The 22888-nt window shown below is 44.6% G+C and overlaps 1 protein-coding gene across 2 annotated transcripts in view; it reads left to right on the top strand.

Annotated features, from left to right (window-relative positions):
- The first annotated feature begins 2735 nt into the window (after nucleotides 1-2735).
- LOC133134036 (CXADR-like membrane protein) overlaps nucleotides 2736-22888 on the top strand; it is a 59448-nt gene continuing 39295 nt past the window's right edge. The window contains exon 1 of one of the 2 annotated variants that reach the window (XM_061250400.1): nucleotides 2736-3023. In XM_061250400.1, the coding sequence (XP_061106384.1) occupies nucleotides 2924-3023 (100 nt within the window). In that variant the 5' untranslated portion in view covers nucleotides 2736-2923. Of the gene's footprint in view, nucleotides 3024-8496; nucleotides 8629-22888 lie in introns of those variants that run through there. The other variant, XM_061250401.1, reaches the window with a different exon arrangement.

Here is a 22888-nt window from a genome sequence, read left to right as displayed (position 1 = left end):
CGACCAACATGGCTGCCCTGCCTGCTCTTTTGAGCAGTTTTTATTACACATTAATTCGCTTTTACTGACACTCATCTGTCTGTCTCTCTATCTGTCTGTGTCTGCCTGTCTGTCTCGCTGTCTCTGTCTGTCTGGCATCTGTCTTTCTGTGCATTTCTGCAGACTCCAGGGGTTGATGCAGTCAACAGATACTTTTCTATTGCGAATCACTGTATAGATCACAAGTGGGCCTCTTCTAGGCGAGACAGACACAGTGGATTTTCTTGGCAGAAGATAGCCAAAATGGTAGAGCACAACCTGTCATATCCTTCGCTACAACCTGTCAAACCATCACCTGTCAGTCGATGACATGCTACTGTAAGAGCATCTAGTTCAAATTCAGTGCAAATGCTCATTGTAAAATCTGATGGCACCCTACTCCTACTCCTGATAATGAAACAGATGAATTGATTAACAGGCTGAGTCAGCTCATTTAAGGACACCTCCAATAAATTTTTTCATTAATAATGTCAAATTTCATATCTGAGATTCAGCTTTGGAATTGTCTGTCTCAACATTGACACACAACGATCTAACTTGCAGACACTCCTGTGTTTGACAGGCCGGGAAGACAAACTTTAATGCAAACAAACTACAGCTAAAATCACACGCCCTGGTTACAGAGAACAGTCGACACCTCAAAAAGGGATACAAGTTTCCCATAGTGCATTGCTCCACGGTGAAACCATCAGCCCTCATTTCATATTGTTTCAAGGTAAGCAATAGACAGGTAAGCACTTCTGAAACAGGAAACAAGAGAAAGATATTCTTAGTGTTTTGCATCCTCTACAGTTTCAGTTCACATCACTTGAGGTTACATTCAAGGCAGGTATTTAAAATCCCGGAGAGTCTGCACACCTTGTTCCAAGGCTAAATTGGCTTCTGATTGAAAGGAAATCACAAAAACCAGCAGAGACTGCATCCCTCCAGGACTGGAGTTTGAGATCCCCTGCTTTAAGCCTAGGAAGCCGGGTAAGGTGAGTTAAACATATAATCACACACTTAATCTGATCATTTTAATACCCGGCAGAACCAAGGTTGAGAACCGTATCAGTGTAGGCTAGAAAACATTAACATTCTGTATTCATCACATACTTATGAAGGGTAACTTACATAGTGGACTTTTATTTCTACATCCAACATTTACATACACTATATTTATAGGCAGGACACCGGGGAACCCCTAACTCTTTGTAAAGCGTGTCAGGGGATCTTTAATGAGCGCAGAGAGCAGGGCCTGGGTTTAACGTCTCATCTGAAAGACGAAGCACAGAAGCACAAGTGAATGTGAAGAGAAACATCACAGAGAGATGATTTCATAACCACTGACCATCAGTGTGGTGTCAAGTTCCATCCATGTGGACTTTTGAGATTACATGCTAGTTTAATATCCAAACTGTTTCAATCTCAACCTATAGGCCAGCGGAGGATGGGCATGCCCCTATAGCCGAGTGCTTCTCGAGATTTATTCCCATTACTACGTTTTTTCTCACCACTGTTTGAGGGTTTTTCTCCTACTAGGGAGACGTTTACCTCCTTCTGGGGAGACATTTATATGCTATTTGGGGGCTGATATTTCCTATTTGTCTTCCCTTCTGTTGCTATGTAAAGCGTCTTTGGGACAGTCTGTTGTGAAAAGCGCAATATACATAAAATTGAATTGACCATAATGCACTGGGTGCTATTATAAAGGGAATGTTCATTCCTCTTAAAGAGGAGTGTGGAGAAAGATAATTTTTCAGATAAATTCCCTGCCACAATTCGATCACCCCTCTGTCATAATAGCTGAGTGATTTCCTCTGAGACAACTGCCTCATGAATGAACAGATTACAAGGGCACCGAACTGGTTCCATTTTTATCTGTACTTCTTGTGGTCAATGAGAACATGCTATTCTCATCCGTCTGGAACCCCTGAAACCAGTATATGAAATGGTACACTAAGTTAGAGATGTTAAGAGAAATACATGGTCTCTTAAGATGTTTATCCATCTTGGATGAATGCAGCCCTATTAAGGATATGAGAACGCGTTGCCAAATTGTTTCTTCAGTACCGTCGTGCATTTTTTCGCAAGTATATTTGACATTATATATTATTAATTATTATTTAGAGTAGAGTGAATATTATATGTTCACTCTACGGTGTGGAAAACATCGCCCCGCATATTATTCGCAGTAGTTAGCCTACTTACAACTAACATGAGATTAAAAAAAACTAAAAAAAAACGGACGGCATCGTACATTATGTAGCCTACCGTCGCGCATCCTAATTTTCCGCCCAGTTCCTTGCCAGTAACATCATGCATTATTAATTTTTACAATTATTAAGCTATCCAAATCCATTAATTATTGCATTTCTGGAAACTTATCGAGATCCAGGCTATCACTCTTGCACAATGTATATTAATTTAAAAAATCATAACGCATTGCTACATAGCCTATATGCTACAGTAAGTGTAGGTAGGCTATTTGCTAGTGCTCGAACCGTCCCGCTTCCGCTGCCCGTCCCACACGAAAACGCTCGTGACTTACGCATGCAGTCTAGTCCTGCAAGTAAATGTGAACACTTCAGACTCTAGAGGTCTCCATCCTTCAGCATCTACCTCTCGCCCACAATTCATTTTGTGCAGCGAGCAGCGAAACAGGAGGCGTACGCACGGAGCCCAAAAGGACCCGGAGACACTCATCTTCAGTGAAATCGAGGCGAACTTTGATTTACCAGGCACTCTGATGGAGACGAAGAACAGAAACCCCTACGTATCTGGATGAATAGCGGGACGTTTAAAGAATGTAAGATGTGCAGCCGAGGGATTCAGTTAAATGTGTAGATCAATTTCAGTTTGTCCGAATATCCCCTGGTCTGTTCCAGCGTGACTGTACACTTCAATGACTTCAGTAAGAAGATATTCTTATCCTCATACCTGTGTGGGATTTTCAGCCGAAATGGGAGTCGTGATGTCTGCTGTACTTCGTTCCTTGTTTCTAGGTAAGTTTCTCTAGCCTGAAAGGCATCGAAAAATAAACTTTGTGTTGCTTAAACATAAAGCAACGCGAATGACCTTTGTAAACGGATGATTATGTTGTCATTTTGTGATATTTAAGCGCAATTTGCGGAAAACTTATTATCAATACAGTAACATACATGTTTAAAACTTGGATGTCACTATTTTATAATTGTTGATAAAGCGTATCTGCTATTACCAAAATAAACGTTAAGTGCAAAGTTCACTTATTTCTAGTAAATAACCACTTTCAATGGATTTGGATTGCACATTGTACACAGGTGTGTCTGTTCACCTTTCTTTCTAGTTATAATTCATTAGCGTAACTATTTTTATGTATTTTTATGTTTTGAAGCGAGAATAGTGAAGACATCTCGTAGACTACTTAACGCAAGGGTGGGGACCGCAGTCATCCACTTCAACGGCTAATGGTCTGATTTGAAAGTGTCAGAGAAGCAGGCTTGCACTTGGGGGTCAGAGAGAAACGCGTGTTGACGCGCACCAGAAAAACGTGTATTTGCCCTCACTCTTCTTTACGTTGGAGATATATCCGGGAGACATGTGTGGCTTTGAACAGAGCAGTTATTTATTTTTTTGAAGGGCCAGCTTTTGGAATCAGTATACGTTTTACATCAAAGTTGCGTATCGTGGGCTACTGCATTGTAATCACTGCACCAAACTTTGCTGAGTGATCAATAACGTCTTCTCAGCGTTTAGACAGCGCCGCTTCCTTCTTCCAAGGCTCGTTTGTTGTGTGGGTCTGGAATTTTGATCTTCTGCAAAGGTCCCGTCAAATAAATTTCATCATTTTGTGCTTTGTTTATAGAAAATCTATTTTCCATATTTTTGCACTAATGTGTAGTATGTTTGTGAAACTAGGCCTAGGTTATGTCAGACAATAAACAGCATTATCTTGGTTCATTGTGTGTTTTCAACTGTTGGGAACTCCACGAGCCCCACTGATGCGGTCGGGGGCGCGCCGGGGCACGCCACATCCAATTGGCACGCCTGTCCAAGGGCTGACGAGAAATGCAATTATTACTTGCAATGCGTTTGTGTGCTAGACAGCCCGTGCAAGACAGGCCAAGCGATGTAAACAACATGTTCATCCTCACTGTGCTATACCAGTGTGCTCCGACGAACAGCCCAGCTGCAAACATACCAGTGCACGGACTCGTGTAGTAGGTGAAGTTAGGGCTGTTTGGATCTTATTGACAAGATAACGTTTGTCGGGTTCTTTTTTCTTCAATGTAAGAACACACTTTCGTATGTGTTCTCCCCTGCAGTAAACGACACAATGTATGCTATAGCAACCCGATGAGACGCAGTTTGGTAACCAAATCGAAAATGAAAATCGAATTAAAATAGCAATTTAAAGCCATCCCCACTACGACAATGAATTCAATGTGGAGTAATACAGTCTCTTCAGTAAGTTAACTACGAATAAGGGGTAGCCTTTAGTGGGTAATTCCTGGATGCCAATGACATACTACCCTACTATATTCCCAATGTTGAGTATCTATATGTAAGGATATCATTTACAGTAGCCCATCCAGATCAGTAGCAGGCTTTTATAAGCGTTGGTGACGTCACAACAAAGCCATTAGGAAAATTCATCTCCGGCTAAGTGGCACCTAAATCCTTCTTATTTTAGATTGAATGATCGATATTAATTAATATGGCTAATTTGCTCTTCATTCATTTTCCGGCTGGTGCATTTCACGACTGCCTTATTTTCACACCTCCGGGGAGAGCTGCGCTCACTCGGTAATCACGTCACGAACGGGCTTTAAAGAACCGCCATCAAAGGCCTTAACTGTCCGCGTATGACACAGTGAAAATGAGAGCACATGCCATAAATGCGGCTTGTGATGAATGACCTTCTCTTCCTTTCTTGAAGAACGGGTGGTTCAGAATGAAAATATTTTAAATTACTGGCCAGGAAGTAATAACCAAAGTATTATTCACTTGTCAGAGAGATAATGGGAAAAATGAAGGGCCCCTTCCAGTTGAAGTCATGATTTTTTTTCAGCCGTCTTTATCGCTCGTTTTATTAACTCATCACTACATGCATCATATAGAACATAGAGCAGAGCTGTTATTTTGACCTCGGCTGTTGTCATTGGTATGTATAATGCATGCAATACCATGAATATAGTCAGCTTTGACATTGCACCTCGGCTCAAATCAGTTTAATTTAATAATATATACACGAACGTAGGGAAATGAATGAGTTAAAAAATAATAATTTCTGTCACATTCTATATTTAGACTGGATTTCTGGGGGGCAGCCAAAGTATCTGTCAAATGTAGAGATGACACAAGCCAGTAGACCCAGAGGTTATGAAATGACATCTCGCCGTGCTCTTGCCTAGGGTCACTGGAGCTTCCTCACACAGACACGCTGATGGCGGCTGTCAGAAGGTCTTGGAAAGCGTGACCACTGCTGTCTGCGATATGGCGCATCCACTATCTCTATAACATTGAGACTCCATTGGCTTTCGCTTAACGCATTTCGCGTTCCCATTCATGCAAATGAGCGCTCGTTATCGCTTCCATTCTAGCGCACGTGCTATGCTTCTGAATCTGATTCTCATTCGGGCTTTGAGCAGTGACGTGACGTTTGTGCACATAAATCTTACTGACAGTTACACAACGTCTCTGTGGCCACAGACACCATACGCACTTATCAGGCAAAATGTTTTATAGCATTGCTGTTGTTGCCTAGAGCAAGTTAGAACGTGAATTGTTTAACTACTGTATACCCAGTCGCATACATGGATACCCTGTGGGGGGAAAAACATGCAGGCTAAGTCTCACTTGGTAATAGCATCTGCTAAACGTCTGTAGTGTAAACATTATGAAAGTCTAATTCCTGTGCGCTGTCACAGTTTATATGGGCAAACTCACTGTCTCTGCATAAAAAATAGCACTCTCTTTAGCCTGTTAAATATTCATCGATAGTTGATGAAGCCCCACTATACAATGTACATGCTGGAGGCTACTGTACCCTAATGGGTGTTTCGGTATTTAGTTTTGAATTCTTTGAGCATTTTTTATTTGTCATGTGCTTTTTGTTATTTACTGTGTTGGCTTCAGCTGTTGGCTGGTCCGTGTTTGGCTGGTCCATTTTTGGCCGACCTATGTTTGGCTGACTCATGTCATGGCTGACCTATGTTGTGGCTTTTGGGTGAGGAAAATGTTCTTTCAGTTCCTGGTGTGAATATGACTCATACAAAAAAACGAAATGAAAGAGTGGACGCACTTCCGCAAAGACAAGCCTGAAACGGGCCGCAATGAAAGCTGCGTGCTGCTGGTCAGAGAAGACTAGCGGAAAGTGCTCAGGGGACAGTGGTCCACTCAGTGGCTCAGGTGGTAAGAGCAGTCGTCTGGCAGTCGGAGGGTTTGCCGGTTCGAATCCCACCCTGGGTGTGTCGAAGTGTTCTGGACACCTAACCCCCAGGCGCTATATAAATGCCAGCCATTTACCATGTGCTATTTGACATTGAACATAGTGAAACAACATCTAGAGACAAGAGGGGATGTTGATATAAGCTTGTCAGCAAAGAGCATTGTGAATAGAAACCGTCAGCTTGCGCCACTGGAACAGTATCAGCATCGATGGGCCTGGGCGGCCCACAGCTACTGACATAGTACCCTGGCTTCCCTTTTTATTTCAGATCAACCAGCACACCCAATTGGGGGTCACGGTGGCACAGTGGCCAGACGGACCCTCTCTGTGCGCAGTTTGCATGTTCTCCCCGTGTTTGAGTGGGTTTCCTCCAGAGACTCCGGTTTCCTCCCACAGTCCTGACATGTAGGCTCCAGCGCTCACTTGCAAAAGAGACGTCAATCTCAATGCAACTAGGCTGGTTACATTTTTTAAAGATTGCGAATCAATTTTTTGGACAAAAAACATATTGACAGTCATTGTATTCACTGCTTGAAATATGGGGGAGTAACCCTCCCCTCTCTGGATGTTCGATCACTATCTTCCCCCTGTGGTCCAAAATCCGACCCCCCCCTCCCCGCCTCCTGCTGCGCTCGTAGAACAATACCCCCCCCTTCATTAAGCGATTGCAATCTCCAGTCTCTAAAACCACGCAAGAAACCCCTTAGTTCTGTGGTTCTGGCCTGCCAAGTTATACACCGGTCCAACTACATGAATATTTCTGGCTACATTGTTGGCTTAGAGAGACGCACCTTAAGAGAGAGACATTGCTTTTATTTTTTATTTTTTAAAATTTATTTATTAAAAAGTGAGAAAAAAAAGCAGTCTGACCCCTGAGCTACCTTTCCACTCCAGAAGATAGCGGTGGCTGCAGACTAACGGAACAATGCTGGAAAGAATGGCACATCACAATCTGGCAAAGGACAAAGGGAAACAGGGTGGTATATATACACAGAAGAAATGAGCTGATATGACGAAACGGTGTGAAAGCGGAGAACAGGTAACTAGACGCAGGTGAAATAAATAACCAGATGACAAGACTACGGAAAGAGAACAGGGACAAGAAACACAAAATACCCCAATTAACACGACAGTGTGACAGAAGAACCTGTGCAGACATTAGGCCTTTTCTCAACACGCTGGGGACCAAGAGCACCAATTAACCCTGATTACCCTGGGAGGGGACGGTCTAGGAGGGTCATTTAGTTGGAAGGATCGAAGACCCAGTCATTCTGGAGACATTGATTTTTCTTTCTTTTTCAGAGAGGACCCTCATATTTCATGAGATTTGTTTGCTGTCAAATTTTGGTTTCAGAAGGTGTGACCCCTGAAGGTTTAAAAAAAATGTACTTTTACATCTGAGCCCTGTAACGGTGGGATATTTTGGCAGAGGTTACTTTTACGCTTAATTACCAATCTCCTGGCCAAGGGAATATCATCTCAACCCAAAACCCTGCATTTCAGCTGTCGGTTTAACTTTCTTAAATCATTTTCCATTTCTGATTACATAACATTCTTGATTCATGTCATGATGGCAAGGCTTATTTGTTACGTAATTGCTTATTAATGTTTTTTCAAACTTATTTTACTGTGATTCAGTAATTTAGTGTTTTGTAGCTTGCATGCGGCGACTCGACTGCTCACACCTGATGTGGATTTGTGCTTTCATGACCTCAAAATCCTAAACCCCCTTCTGAGCCCAGGACGATGAAATTGCTAGCAGACTTTGGTTGTAATTTAATACTTTCTTGAGTAACAAGAACGGACTGCTCTTGCAGGAGGCTGGAACTGCCCGGTTTTCTTCAGCTAAACCTCGGGCAGATGTTTTCAGCCTGCCAGGGTCTGCTAGCTTTCACCATAAGAAAGGGGGCAGAAATCTTTCCTTTCAAAAACATTTGTCATGCACGATGAAGCCCTCCCACCACCTCACCATGTTATAGACCGCCATCCAAAACAGCCATGCGGAACAGAATGCTCTTTATCAATGTCATTATTCCCAAGAAAATTGACTGTTTTACTCTTTTGTTTTCTGAAATGAATACTGATGATTGTCAATGAACCGCGGGCGAAGACATCTTCTCAGCAAAGTTTGCCTTCTACAGTATACGAGCTCCATAACCTTTGGGACACATTCTTGTGTAAGTGCACATTCTCAGCTTTTATTAAAGGGAATTATTGTACATGTTGGTGTAGAAATTACAGTGCTACTTCTACATAGTCCCCCTATTTCAGGGCACTGAAAACCTAAAACGAATGTCCCTGTGGAGACGTCTGTCCCGTCGTAGGGAGTGACAGTGTATGTGGAGGTACAGTGTCAGAAGATATGCAGACATTTCACCGGCTTTCATCACTACGCCTCTCACACAGTATTGCCATAGGAGCATACATCCTTTGATTTATTCTTCTCTGCCTCTGCTTACCGGAGCCTGGAGTAAGGGTGACACACTTGTCAGTCCTAAGCATTGCGTTTCCTTTGATTTTCGTATTCACATGAAGATGAAAAAAATGTGTTGCAACAGCGCCTTTCATACCAAAGCAGCTTGTTATGTTTTGATGTTGCATTCTGTCCTCGTGGTAAGATGGCGCTAGACGGCGTTCACTTGTTGAGCATCACAGATATGCTAATCTCATCCAAGTATAGTGCCGCCTCGATGGAATCGGTTGACTTGGCAGTTCAAAGTTCAAACCTAGGTTTTTGACCCCTATACCAGAGAGCTGCATTGTAAATGTGAAGAGCTGTTCCTTATCTCACAGATGATTTTAGCTGCTCCTGTTCTGCGTAGTTCTCTGTTCAAGAGGTTTAAACTCCTGATAAATTGATTGCTTTTGTCCCATTATGTCCTTATGATTATCACATTTGTTTTGTGATGTTTCCCGGGAAGGATTCACCCCCATCACTGTAAAGAAGTGAGTTCAAAAAAGGAACTATATAAATCCATTATTATTGTTGTTGTCCTCATTATTATTATGATTATTATTATAGCCTGTAGCCTAGTGGCTAAGGTCCATGACTGGGACCTGGAAGGTAGGTTGTTTAAGCCCTGGTGTAGCCACAATAAGATCTATGCAGCTGTTGAGCCTTTAACCCCACATTGCTCAAGGAAGGGTTGTCCCCTGCTTCGTCTAATCAACTGTAAGTTGCTTTGGATGAAAACGGCAGCTAACTAACTGTAATGTAATTGTTGTTGTTGTTGTTGGCTCGGTTCACCAATGCTGAACTGGATGTTTGATAGAGAAGACATTCTCCCGCATGCTGTATTCCGATGCTTGTGTTTCTATTCAGTAGGTCCTAACAGCAGGTTAGCCCATTAGGCTGAGTAAAGTGCATATCTCCTCTGTCTTCCTGGGACCTCTCCCCTACAGTGAGAATAATCAGAAAGCTCTCCAGCTGTTTCCTATTTTTCAGCCCCCGTTGGTCGGGCGCGCAAATAGACTGGAGGATGGATGGGGTTCAAAGGTTGGGTAGCTATTTATCATGGGCTTTTAGAGAATAACCTGGGGTGGGGGGGGCATTTGTAGCAATAGTGGATTAGTAGAAATATAAATCTGTCATTCAACCATTTTGTAATTCCAGCACCTTCATGCTTATTCTATTGCTATCCAAGAACAACAAGCTCCTCCCACCTTATCTGTCAGGTGGTCATTGGCATAAAATCAGCCCAGGTAGAGTTTGTTTAATGCTACTGGAGTACGTGTCCTTTTTTGGGTTTGATTTAAAACCGAGAATTGTTTTGTGCCGTATCTATTAATTTTTAATAACAATATTATAGAGGCACATAATTGCAATTCTGTGAAATACTGATTTGTTTTTCTCAACAGAATTGTAATTGTATACCCCTTCTGCCCCATAATCTTATTATTATGAATGAATGTATATTGCACAGAAAAGTCTTGTTTATGTACAGTGTGTGTGTGTGTGTGTGTGTGTGTGCGCGTGTGCGCATGTGTGTTTGCATGCAGTCGTGCTCTAAACCCAAAGAGCAGATTTTTGATAGAACTATTAGTAACACTATTAGAGTTATAATAAATAATTGAAACAGTTAATGTCAAAGTATATTTGCATAATGAGTCTGATATAGAATTAAAATATGTTTCCGTGGTTCAGTCTTTTCGCTGATGGTGATTATACGTGAGGCACCTGCCGTGCCTGCTTTCATTAACAAGTAATAAAGTAATAAGGTGTTGTTCCATGCAAAGCACTGTTAAAATGTGTGAAGCTAATGAACCACACACGTGCCTGCAGTTAATGCCATGTTGTGGTAGCGAATTTCAAATTTGTGCGTCAGCCAGCCAGTAACAGACACATGGAAGGAACATTTGGCGGGATGTGTACCTGCTTACACAGGAGACTACTGCAAGTCACCTGTGTGGACACTGTGTGTGTGCGTGAGTATGTGTATGAAATACTTTACTGAGCTTATCTGATGTATTGAAACTATGCAAACCCTGCCTTCTGGTCCTCTCGGTCTGCTCAGTTGCTCCAGGCGAGATCAATCGAGCACAGAAAAGTATTTGATTCCAAAACAATTATGTACGTGACCCAGGTCTGGTGTGTGTGTGCGGTGCGTGTTTGTTTGTTTTCTGCCTTTTCCATTTTTGTCCATGCCTGAACAGATGGCTCCCCCACCTTTGTTTTTTCCGAGTCGTTACGCTTAAGTTCTTGATGAAACAGAGCCGTTCCGCTGTATCGCACATGCAGATGTGCGCCGCCGTGTTTTATTGCTTCCGCTGCGTTTCCGAATTCCGGTCAGAGGCAGCGACACAACCTGCCATTGAGACGCCCCGAAGACAGCGGAGAAATCCCGTGTGACTGTTAGAAGCTGCTCCCTTTCCTTCAGGAACAACGGGTGTAAAAGCCCCGGGCCAGTATTCATAGTGTCTCAGGAGAGTACTACTGATCTGGGATCAGCTAAGCCATTGACGTTAATCGATGCAGTCAGCATATGAGCGTGGCAAACCAGATCCCGGACCAGCAGTCCAACTCCGAAGACACTTTATCGACACAAACCCCAATCTTGCATTAGCTTGCCCTTTAGCTTAGCTAATAATGGAAACAGTCAGGATAGAGAGAAATCTCATGCCAGACCAGCGCTCCATTTGGAAGACGCTATGAATACAGTCCCTGATCTAGGATCAGTTTGCCCTTATAGCTAATAATGGGTACTGTTAGGATACGGACATGGGAGGCATGATCCCAGCCCAGCCGTCTACGGTGCTTTATGAATACCGGCTAACACAGGCCCCTGTCCCCGGAACTGCAGCTGCCTTAATGCTATACCTGTCCGGGGTGTAATTTAAAGTCATTTTCAGCTCAACGGAAGCTTCCGGCTTTAATGCCCCCCCCTCATGCGGATACTACCGTCTTCCCTTTACCGCTGTTTACTCTTCCGCTGTCCCTCCTGGATCTATTCCGGGCTGCTTTACCTTGGATCTGATGCACTCTGACAGCCTAACTGCAGTAGCTGGAGAGGATAAAAAGCCAAGGCCTGATTTAGACGCCACTCCTACTGTGTTTTTTTTTGGACATAGAAATACTGCATTTAAATGTGTCAGGTACAGGATCAGAGGAAGAAGCAAAATATTGTTTTTTAAGAAGTGTGGGTAGTGCACTGAAGAGGTCACATTAATACAGTGACTTTTTATTGTTACCAATTTGTTACCAAAAAAAGCCGCCCTGTTTCCACTCGTTTGGAACTTTACCAACAAAGAGTGGCAGTCACAACATTCAGTATTTTAATTGCATCTGAGTCAACCATTTGACCTGGGTGGAAATTCTGGAGCGTCGTATTGAAAGAGGATTTGTTGAAGTAAGTATGAGAGCACCAGCATTGCCAGTGAAGGAAAAAAAAGAAAGAGACAGATACAATAGATAAAAATAACAGTCGAAGAATGATTGCCTTTGGAAAGGTTTCAGGTGTAGCCGCCCCCCACACCTCAGGGACTTTGTGTACCGAGAGACAGGTCTGTTTGTTTATCATCCCGCATTAAAGCAACCGCTCAGCAGCCCCGTTAACAATGGCCTCTGCAATAAAAGAGATGCACGGCATATATGGCAGTGGCCTATTCAGTCCATTACAGCCATTTAATTCAGAAATTACTGATGGAAGATAACGACCCTCTTGGTCGTCAAAATGGCCGCCAACAGTCACGACGTTAGCCTGGGAAACAAATGTTTCCCTTGTCAAGGAGTGGATGTTATTTACTCAATTAGCCTCTTCTGTTGGATACTCTATTGACATTGAGCGGCTCGAAAGAGCACGGTCTCCAGTAGCCCCTTACTAATGAGGTAATTAGACCCATCTTGCCACGGATGGGGACAGCTGTAAGCAGAAGGATAGGCTGCTAGCTCATCACCGGCATCCCCATTGTGCTCCACTGAATGCACATTGGGCTTGTCTGAAGGGCCTTTAGCTTCCCACATAGCCTAGCAAGAGCGCCACTCTTTCAAACCCCTCTTTTATATGCTGTCATACACTCGTTGTGAAATTATTTTAAATCCTTTGTCTTGTATCTCGGCATGCAAGGATCGATATTCATTAAAGTTGATAATTGAGCATCCGGCCATTCACTATTTGTGTAAGTAATTTATGACCGTTTTGCTTTCCCTTTTTTTAAATCTTCAAATCGTGTTTGGCAATTGACTGGATTCTGAAAGGATGAGATTAAGGGGTTTGATTAAGTCTTTAATTGCATTTTTAATCAGCCGTTTGTTTTGTTGCACATAAAAATTGTCCTTTCCCCAGGAGCTTAACTCTTCCATTCTGTTATCATTGCATGTCTTGCACGGGCCTGTAGGGGGCAGTCTTCCCAGTCCAGGCGCAAACCAGCATAATGGCTGAATTATGGGGGCCATGTGTACCAATGGGATGCCAGCTTTTTGTTAAACAGTTATCCCGCGCCTCACTGTGGTTGTTGTAGTTCCCACTGGGAATGGAACTACACAACTGCTGGAGGGATGTCAAACCCCTGGAGTGCTTGACTGTCTTGCAAAAAAAATTCAATCTTTCATTGTTTTTATGGTTTAGGCTCCACACCAGCAATACCACTGCGTTTTGGTAAATGTTTCATTTTAATGTGCACAAGGAAGATAACTGCAGTACTTAGAAATGCTCTAAGACGGATTATTGGGCATAATTGTCTGTCTTTAAACCTGACCCATTCCTCAAATTTGTTTGTAATACATGCCAACAGTACGCTTCACTGTTGAAAAAGCAGAAAAAACATAAAAAAGAAAGAAGTGTTTTCATGTCTTGGGACGTGTTTTATCAAAGACGCACAGGGGAGCTCGCTTTAGATCTGGACTTTAATACAAGCTCTGAATCCAGCTGCAGATGAAGTTGGAATAAGACATAGTCACAAGGGTTGCTTATTATTTCTCCCTGTTGTAAGCAGTACTTTAAATGGCGAATGAATTAAATGCAAGCTGTAAATAATTTGACATTATAACATTTTTGAAATTATTAACTCAAGAGATTCCACCCACTCCACCCCATTGCATAGCAGCTCTGCTTTATACAGAAATGAAACATTCCCTGTGGCTTTTCTGTGTTTGAAAGAGTTGTCCACGATCCCGTGGTGCTGGAGGAGTCATCATACCGATGGTTTCGCTGGCAGATTCTCTCAAAAAGGAAATACAGACAGCGTCTATTTTGATACATTGAGACAGAAAAGCACTTTCAAAGGAAGTGTTTAAAATAAGGGTTGTATCAGCACTTCCTCATTGTCTTATACAACAATGAGGTTTGGTATCCCTGTACAGCTCATCACCGTTGAAACAAACTCATCACTCACTTGCTAGACTAGATATTGAAAGAATAGATTGCCAATGTTTTGACAAATAAACCATGCTAAACTATCTCAAGTGTACTTGACATTGCCACAGTAGCCTTATGCAACTGCAACTGTAACAAAGACTCAGTATCAGAGTTTAGTGGGTTAAGCAAAGTTGTTGGCCAGGTTACCATGTGATTAGAGTGTGAACCTTTGAATACTGACGTAACAATCACATCTGGTAACTGAAAGCCATGGAGTTCAAGTACAAATGAGAATTTCCAAAAAAAGCATTCAGAAAAACCAACAAAGGGTTAGTCAGTGATAAGGGAGGGTGGTCTAAAGGTCAAGGCCTTGTCTGTTCACCCTGGTGACCGGAGGACTGCATCATGGGAGTCGGTGTCCACAGCACAGGCTCATAACTGGAGATCCGTGAATACCGCACAAAGGAATGTGTCTGGCTTTCACAGCAGGCCGAACATATGGGCCTGTACTGCAAACCTCCCTTTCAGAGAGATGTAAATAATGACTGGGTTAATGGTGTCGGTGCCACTCGTCCTCTGTCAGTGTTTTTATATGCTGACAGCGCTTCAGCTGCATGAAATCTGATTACACAAACTGTTGTCCGCGGAAAGCTCCGGACCCATCCGGAGGGGCGAGAGGATTTATCACTGTACACGTTGCCATTTGAACGGAGGAGTTTGACCTGCCTCTTTGGCTTTAAAGTACTTTGTAAAATGAACAATGGGCAACATTGTGTGTGTGTGTGTGTGTGTGTGTGTATGCATGTGTATGTGTCTGTCTGTGTGTGTATTTGTGTGTGTGTCCGTGCATGTGTGTGATTTTGAATTTGCCCAATACATTTTAAGAACTGTGTTCCCTGTAATTTACGACTTGAAATATACATAAATATAGATGGCTTCATTCTTTGAAAATGAGAACATTTAGATCATTAATCTTCTCAGATGTCATAGAATCAGTCATTTCACCATTTAGTGTATTCCAATATTCCAATTATTTCTACAAATGAAACATGAGTCTTTGTTGAGTGGGCACTAGTTAACACCAAAGCAGTTGTTTTAGGCTGGACACTACGAATAATAAATGCATTGTTTGTACTGCTGGTGCCCATTCGGGTGCTGTGAACCTTACGTATGCACTCCGGTATGGAGACCAGCCCACGCAGTCACACACCAGACCACACTTCATCAGCCCTGCGGTTCCTCTGACCAGTTTAGCCTCGCCGGCGGGGGGGATTCCATTACCGCGTCCCCCCGGCTCTCCTGCCTGCCCCCGCCGATAACTCTCCATCGTTTCTCACTCACTCCATCCATCCATCCGTCCGGGCCGGGGTGGGGTGCGGAGGGGGGGGGGGGGGGGGGGGGGGGGGCATTAAAACCACCGCAGAGGGTGATGGATGAATGTACTTCCCAGTGCATCTCGCCGGAGGACGGAGTCCATATTTCTCCCACATATCAGCGGTAGAGTCTATGCAGAGCCCTCTTTCATACCGGCAGTACCTCTGTTGTGCTGTCAACGGGGCCCCGTCTGCTATGACACCAGAGTAAATATGGCCCAGCTGTGGAAGGAGTAGTCGGTTGAGGGGCGACCGTTGGGCAAAAGAGGGAATACGGAAGAGGGAGGGGGTGTGGTAATTGCGCGCCGGTGCTCTGGAGGGGGTAGGGCTATTGCGGTCTCCTTCTTCGACAGTTCTCTCCCTCTGCACGCGAGTCGTGACTCTGGCTCATCCATCATGTCCGCCGGCCTTCCGGCCGTCCGGATGTATCCCCCGGAGGACAGCGAGGCTGAGACGGTGACATTGGGCTCGATTTCGGGAGGAGGCGAAATGGAATCGCAAAGTTTCTGCAGCCGCCAAACAGAGAGAGTCCTGTCACACTGGACAGGACAGGGGGTGGGGACTGGGGGATTGGGGGAGGGTGGGGGTGCTGATCGGACACAGCCTGCTGTCTGCTTTCATCTGCCGCTTTAGAGCCGTCCGTGTGAGGCAACCTGTGAGGTGATTGACCAGGAATAGCACCGCCTCTCTCTCTCTCTCTCTCTCTCTCTCTCCCCCTCTCTCTCTCTCTCCCCCCCTCTCTCTCTCTCTCTCTCCCTCTCTCTCCCTCTCCCTCTCTCTCTCTCTCTCCCCCTCTCTCTCTCTCTCTCTCCCCCTCTCTCCCCCTCTCTCTCTCTCTCTCTCTCTATGTCCCATAAAACATTGTGGTTGTGGTTGACCGGGGCTTGATCAGGCACACTCTTACTGTAAAATTAGATAATTTGATTGTGGTTGCAGTATACCAGGACTTCTGTCGTCATTGTTTAGGATTCAAATTTTTTTGTGTTCGATTGATATGCAATTGAGCCAACCTAGAGGAATGAAAAGACTTGTTAAGTTTTTTTGCAGTTGCTCCTAGGTTGACACATTTAGGAAAACACTAGTCCATCTCAATTATTATGTATATTCTGAAACAAAATTTCCAGTTAGCACAGCTCATTCATTCATTCATTCATTATCCTCACCCGCTTGTCCTGAACAGGGTTGCAGGGGGGCTGGAGCCTATCCCAGCATACATTGGGCGAAAGGCAGGAATACACCCTGGACAGGTCGCCAGTCCATTGCAGGGCACACACACCATTCATTCACACACTCATACCTACGGGCAATTTAGACTCTCCAATCAGCCTATCCTGCATGTCTTTGGACTGTGGGAGGAAACCGGAGTATCCGGAAGAAACCCACCCGAACACGGGGAGAACGTGCAAACTCCGCACAGAGAGGCCCCGACCGACGGGGATTCGAACCCAGGACCTCCTTGCTGTGAGGCGGCAGTGCTGCCCACTGCATCATCCACGCCGCCCGGCACAGCTCAGTGCTCCTAAAATGGGAACACCATAGAGCCCCGTTGCGGTATAGCAGGAAGTGTGCCACGGTTTCTCTCTGTTCTGTAAGCAGAGATAGCTGTGGCCACAGGATAGCAGGACTTCTTCCTTGGAGAATAATTATTGAAGATAAGAAACATATCTCCAGTCTTCTCCTGTCCGTCATTACCCCATAGGCTCACGCTGTCGCTCCACAGTAACAGAAAAAGTGACTCAAATTTCCCAGGCAGTGATACAGAGCGTGACTCACATTTCGGAACAGTGCCACATAGAGGCTCCCAAGCGCAAATGATTAATGGTTTATGGATGAATGGGTAGATGGCATTATTTTTGGCATTGATTAATTTATTTTTGGGGCCTGCTGGGTTTCCTCGTACACTTACTAGGGAAACACTGTTGTCATCGTTGTGGTATTGCAGGACTTTCCTTTAAGACATGATAGAGGTGGCCATGGTATAGCAGGGGTTCTCTGTGTTTTCTCAGACAAGATAGTCATGGTTGCAGTATGGATGTGGTATAGAGAAGATAGCCGTGGTTTTGGTTTTGAGGAGATGGGCATGTTTGTGCTATACAGGAGATAGTCTTGGTTGCACTATATAGGAGATAGTCCTGGTAGTGGTATAGAGGGGATAGTGTGATTGTGGTATAGAGGAGATAGTCATGGCTGTGGTATTGAGGAGGTTGTCCTGTTTGTGACATAGAGGAGATAGTCTTGGTTGTAGTACTGAGGAGATAGTCCTGGTGGTGGTATAGAGCAGATAGTCGTGGTTTTGGTTTTGAGGAGACGGGCATGTTTGTGCTATACAGGAGATAGTCCTGGTTGCAGTATAGAGGAGATAATGTGGTTGTGGTATAGAAGAGATCATTCTGGTTGCAGGAGGTTGTATTGCTGTGGTACAGATGAGATACTTGTGTACATAGGAGATAGTCACAGCTGGCATTGCCTTTGAAGGTTGCTCTGTCCCACAGATGTGAGTGTGACTCAGCAGTGGCAGCCTGATCAGGCAGGTAATGGATGAGTCCAACACTGCAGAGTCTCTGCTTCTTCTGTCCTGTCAGTGTAAAGGGATAGCGTGTGTGTGTGAGAGAGAGAGGGAGAGAGACTGCAATAGGACATATCTCTTCCTGCTGAACAAGCACTTGATATTGATAGGGGTCAAGGCCAGGGGGCACAGCCTCTTATGAAGATGGAGAGACAGAGGGAGGGAGAGAGATGGGGGGGTGCATGTATGTGTATATACATTTGTGTGTGTGCACGTGTCTGTGTGTGTCTGTGTGTGTGTGTGTATGTATGTGTGTGTGTGCTTGGGTATGATTCCTCCCCTCTCCACTCCTTCTCCACCACTCCACTCCTCCCCTCCTCTCCTCCTCCTCCTCCACTCCTCCCCTCCTCTCCTCCTCCTCCTCCTCCACTCCTCCCCTCCCCTCTCCGCAGTGCTGGCAGGCTCCTCTCCTCTCCGGGCCCCACCTGCTCTGGGACTGCTGCACCGGCGTCACGCGAGGGGAACCTCTCCACCTCTCCACCTCTCCACCTCCCTCCCCCTCCCTCCCCCTCTCTCCCCCTCTCTCCCCCCCTCTCCCCCCTTCCCTGGGCCAGCTGGCCCTGCAGCATCCATCCATCCCACCCCCGTTATCGTGTAAGGTCAGTCCACACCTCTTTTAACACGGGACCCGTAACGAGTACACCCGAGCCCGCTAGTCCCGTCATCCGTCTCCCGCAGTTTTTACGGAGGAGGAGAAGGAGAGGTGGGGGGGGGGGGGGTGACGAATGACGGATCGGATCCCGCAGCCGCTCTTGGCCCCCCGATCATCTCTGCGTCTCCGCGCCTCTTTACGCACTGTAACCCCCCCGCCCCCCGGCGTAAGCCGCCGTCGATACGCCTCAATCCGCAGAATTAGCCACGCTCCCCGCGGACGCTAAATAACAACAGACATAATCACAGTCACACGGGACGTACTGTAATTCGCATATATATCCCCCCAGCCTGCAGAGTCAGCATTTTGAAAATATCTATATATTTTCTCTCTCTCTCTCTTATTTTGACGGACGGTCTCGCGTGTGACGGAGCGATCCTTTAAGCGCTCTGAAAACGCATTGGGGAATTACTTAGCGCGCGGCCGATGCGATCTGGACACGCGTCACGACCGGCGATGAAATCCAGCGCCGCTGAGGAACGTGGGTTCTGATTATTGCGTTATGGCCTCCGTGTGCTATTTCATGCGCGGTTCTCATTGTCGCCCCATTGTCAATTTTTTATGACATTGTCTATTTTAATTATATTGCTTTTTCGGAGCTCTTTGACAAACCAATCTCCCTGTGGTAATGAATACAGTATTTATCTTTCTGTACACCCCGGTATAAAATACTTCCTATTCACCTCAGTCCTAAAACTCCTTTTCCTGGAAGACAAGGCTCACGCTACCTTTGGCAGGACTTGCCTATTCCAGTCACTGCACGCTGTGCGTAGGTCCGTTTGATAAACATTTCTAAAGACCGCAGATTTCTTCATATTGCACCCCTCCCAGTCTCCCACTAAGAGATCAATAGAGTAGGTCACTGTAATAATAATTGGCTTTACTGAGGAGCAGCTGTTTTGGATAAATCAGGTCTGACACACTGTAATTTAATGCATGGGAATCTTCCAACCACAGCTTTTCTTTCTGCATAGGTCAAAGCCTTTATTTTTTTCTGGTCTCCACAGAACAGACGAGCAGAGGAGAGGGTGAGGCAATGGATGAGCGCAATATCACTGGAGATGGCTGCGTTCCAGGCAGAGGGAGCGAATTGAGGTTATTTGCTGACCAATCAGAGTGCTGCCACATGATCTTTAAGAATGCCTAGAGGAAGGGAAAACGGGTGTTTCCTTTTTTCTTTTTTTTGTGGGAGAAACCAATTGCTTGTAAAGCATGATGGGAAATATGAACACTCAAGTGCAGCAGAACGCAGCGTTCTCTTTTGTTGTTGATGATGATGATGATGATGATGAAGTGTCGCGGTCAACACTGCTTGTCACAACTGAGATTGCGATAATCCATAGACATTATTATTGATGAAATGATTTTACTCAGTATATTTTGACTTTTATATATCGTGGAAATCCTCTGATTGCTTCTTTTCTTGTTAAATATTGACGAAATGTATGACCGATTGAAAGCCAGTCTTCAGATTAGAGGCTTAGATGTAGATACAAGAAGACAGTGGCGCCAATGAGCTGTTGAGACAGAACATTGTATCTGTGATAACAGCCTTGTGTCTTAGATGAGTAAAGTGGCCACTGATTTCCACAAGGTAAATGTGTGTGTCAGGCTTTTCTCGCTAATCCATATTGATTGCTTCATTGATTATTGATGTAAATTTCTTGTTGAAAGAAATTTATGGAGAGGGCTTCCTGCTATAATTATTGTGAGGAGCATCTATAGCAAATCATTTGTTGTGTGTAAAAGTAGTAAATTCTTAATTTAGATGAAACTTTTTCAGTTCTGATAACAAGCTTTTTTTTTACAAAATGCAGTTGTTAATTGTGTCAACTGTACAATTTATGACATCTTAAGCAGACGTCAGTGTTTCAGTAAATAAGCATTTCATGAAAGGTTGCTGAATCTCCCTCTAATATATTTCAGCATAGCAGGCATTGAATCTGTTTTTTGTCAGGTTTTTCTTTGTATATTTATATTTCTAAAGATGAAGTTTTTTGAAAACCCTGGCTGCTTTGTGTGCCATTGGCTGACGCATATCCTAATATAGGCAGTGTGTCCTATTCAACACACTCTCGAAGCACAATGTGGTTAATATCCCATCCTATTCCCACATAAAGCCAAACGCAGTCAAGGCGGCATCAGAAATTGGATTGAAACTCATTTTTTTGCGGGCCATAATTTCATGTATTGAAAACCAGGACAAAAGCCGCTGTTCCATCTATTAATGCACTGAACCGTGACTAAATCTGGTTGTTCATTGTATAGCTGAGATAGGAGGTAACAGGACTATTTTTTTACCAGACCAGGATGGCCAGTCAATTAAATACCTACGCAGGTTCACTACGCCTTTTAGAATGAGTAAAAAAAACAAAAAACGATTCTCTTGCTTCCGTTGTTTATGTATTGTCACCCTTCTCTATGGAGAAGAGCAGTAATCTCTTTAAAGCTGAGAATAAACTACTCATCCCTACCTCTAGAAATCCTCTCATGCTTAGAATACCAAGGTAATTATGACAACTGAGCAGACATTGCCGCACAGTAACTTGTTTCTGAAATCACATTTGCCTTGTATTCAAGGCACAGAACAGGATTAATCTGCTTTTACAAATGGATGATTGAAGTTGGTGCTGGGCAAAGAAGGCTCCGTTCTTCAGACCATGTATTTTCCTGTTTCTATACGTCAGTATGTGAGCTAACCACTGAAGGTAAATCTGGATATGCGGTCAGCTAAGGTCCGCGAATGTGTGTACTGTGTAGAGACGAAGGACGCTATCATGCTATCGTGCTAGCACGCGGGGGGTATGCCCTACTGCAGCAGACACGAAACGCTGGCCCAGCATGCACTTGGGCAGGCTGCGGGGCACCTCACCTGCCGTAGCGGGCAGCTCTCTTAAAGCGGATTACGCACTGCGACGCCGTTCCGTCCATTTAATTAGCCCACAGCTCTGTGTGGGAATTACCAGCAGCCGAGGGCCTTGCGGCAGATGTTCCAGACCCTCCCTACGCTGGGGAGAGGCCCGCAGGTGTGCCTGTGTTTTCAGCTGATGAAGCAGACGCCATTTTGTGGGGGTCTGCGACGCTCCACGAGTCCCCTTCCTCTCACTTCGTATATCCTTCCTCCTCCCCCCCACCTCCCTCCCTCCTGCCACACAGATGTCTGAACTTGTTAAGCCTCTCCTGCTAGGTATCACTCCATCCGTCATAATAACCGGTGCCCGCGCACAATTAAAAGCATCTGGCAACCCTCCACTAGCTATTAAGTGAAGCTCATAAGTGGCTGGTGGCTGGGTACAGTACCGTTCACCTGATTACTGTTGAGCTAGCGCCTCTTTGCTGTCTGTTTCCGCTCTCTGTCCTCCCTTTTAAGCATCTTCAGGGCTAGCTGCAGTCTGAGCCTACCTGAATTATAGTTTTGCCTCACGTTTTTTTGGTCCAGGAGACACTCCAAACAATGATTTCTGTCCTGACGCGCCCATTACACCGCGAGCATCTCGACGGAAAAGCGCCGTTTGGTTTATCCGCTAACGGCTCCCCAGATCGTCGGTGCTGGGAGTAGCTCCGCCAGCCGTGCAGTATTATGACAGGGCTAAAATACTTTGCGATGATTAACTGTAATTGGTGGGGGAAAAGTATAGCTATTTTAAACTGCAGAAAAGGGGGCCTGGATGGCGAAAAATGATTGTTGCGACGAGGTCGGTTGGGCAATTTCCCTCCTGCTTCTCTCAGCACTTGCGCTATGGGAGCCCATGCTATGGGATAATCTGTTTGAGGTTGTTGTTTGCTGCTAACAGGGCACACAATATTATCTTAATGGTCGTTTAAAAAGCCCACAAGGAAAAAACAGTGCTTTTACTGTAGAAGCAATGAACAGTCAGTAGTAGTGTGCTTTATTAATGAAGTCTTATATTTTTCTAATAAATAATGTATTTCCCCAAAAAACAGATTCCACAATTATTGGCACCTCTGGTTTAATAATTTGTGCAAACATCCCTGGCAAATATGATAACCGTGAGTCTTTTCCTATTATTGTGAAGGAGACGGCCAGAGATG

Source organism: Conger conger, chromosome 7 (assembly GCF_963514075.1).
Source record: "Conger conger chromosome 7, fConCon1.1, whole genome shotgun sequence".
In the NCBI taxonomy this organism is placed as follows: domain Eukaryota; kingdom Metazoa; phylum Chordata; class Actinopteri; order Anguilliformes; family Congridae; genus Conger; species Conger conger.
The sequence above is the reverse complement of the archived record's forward strand: the minus strand, read 5'-3'. Positions and strand labels throughout refer to the sequence as shown.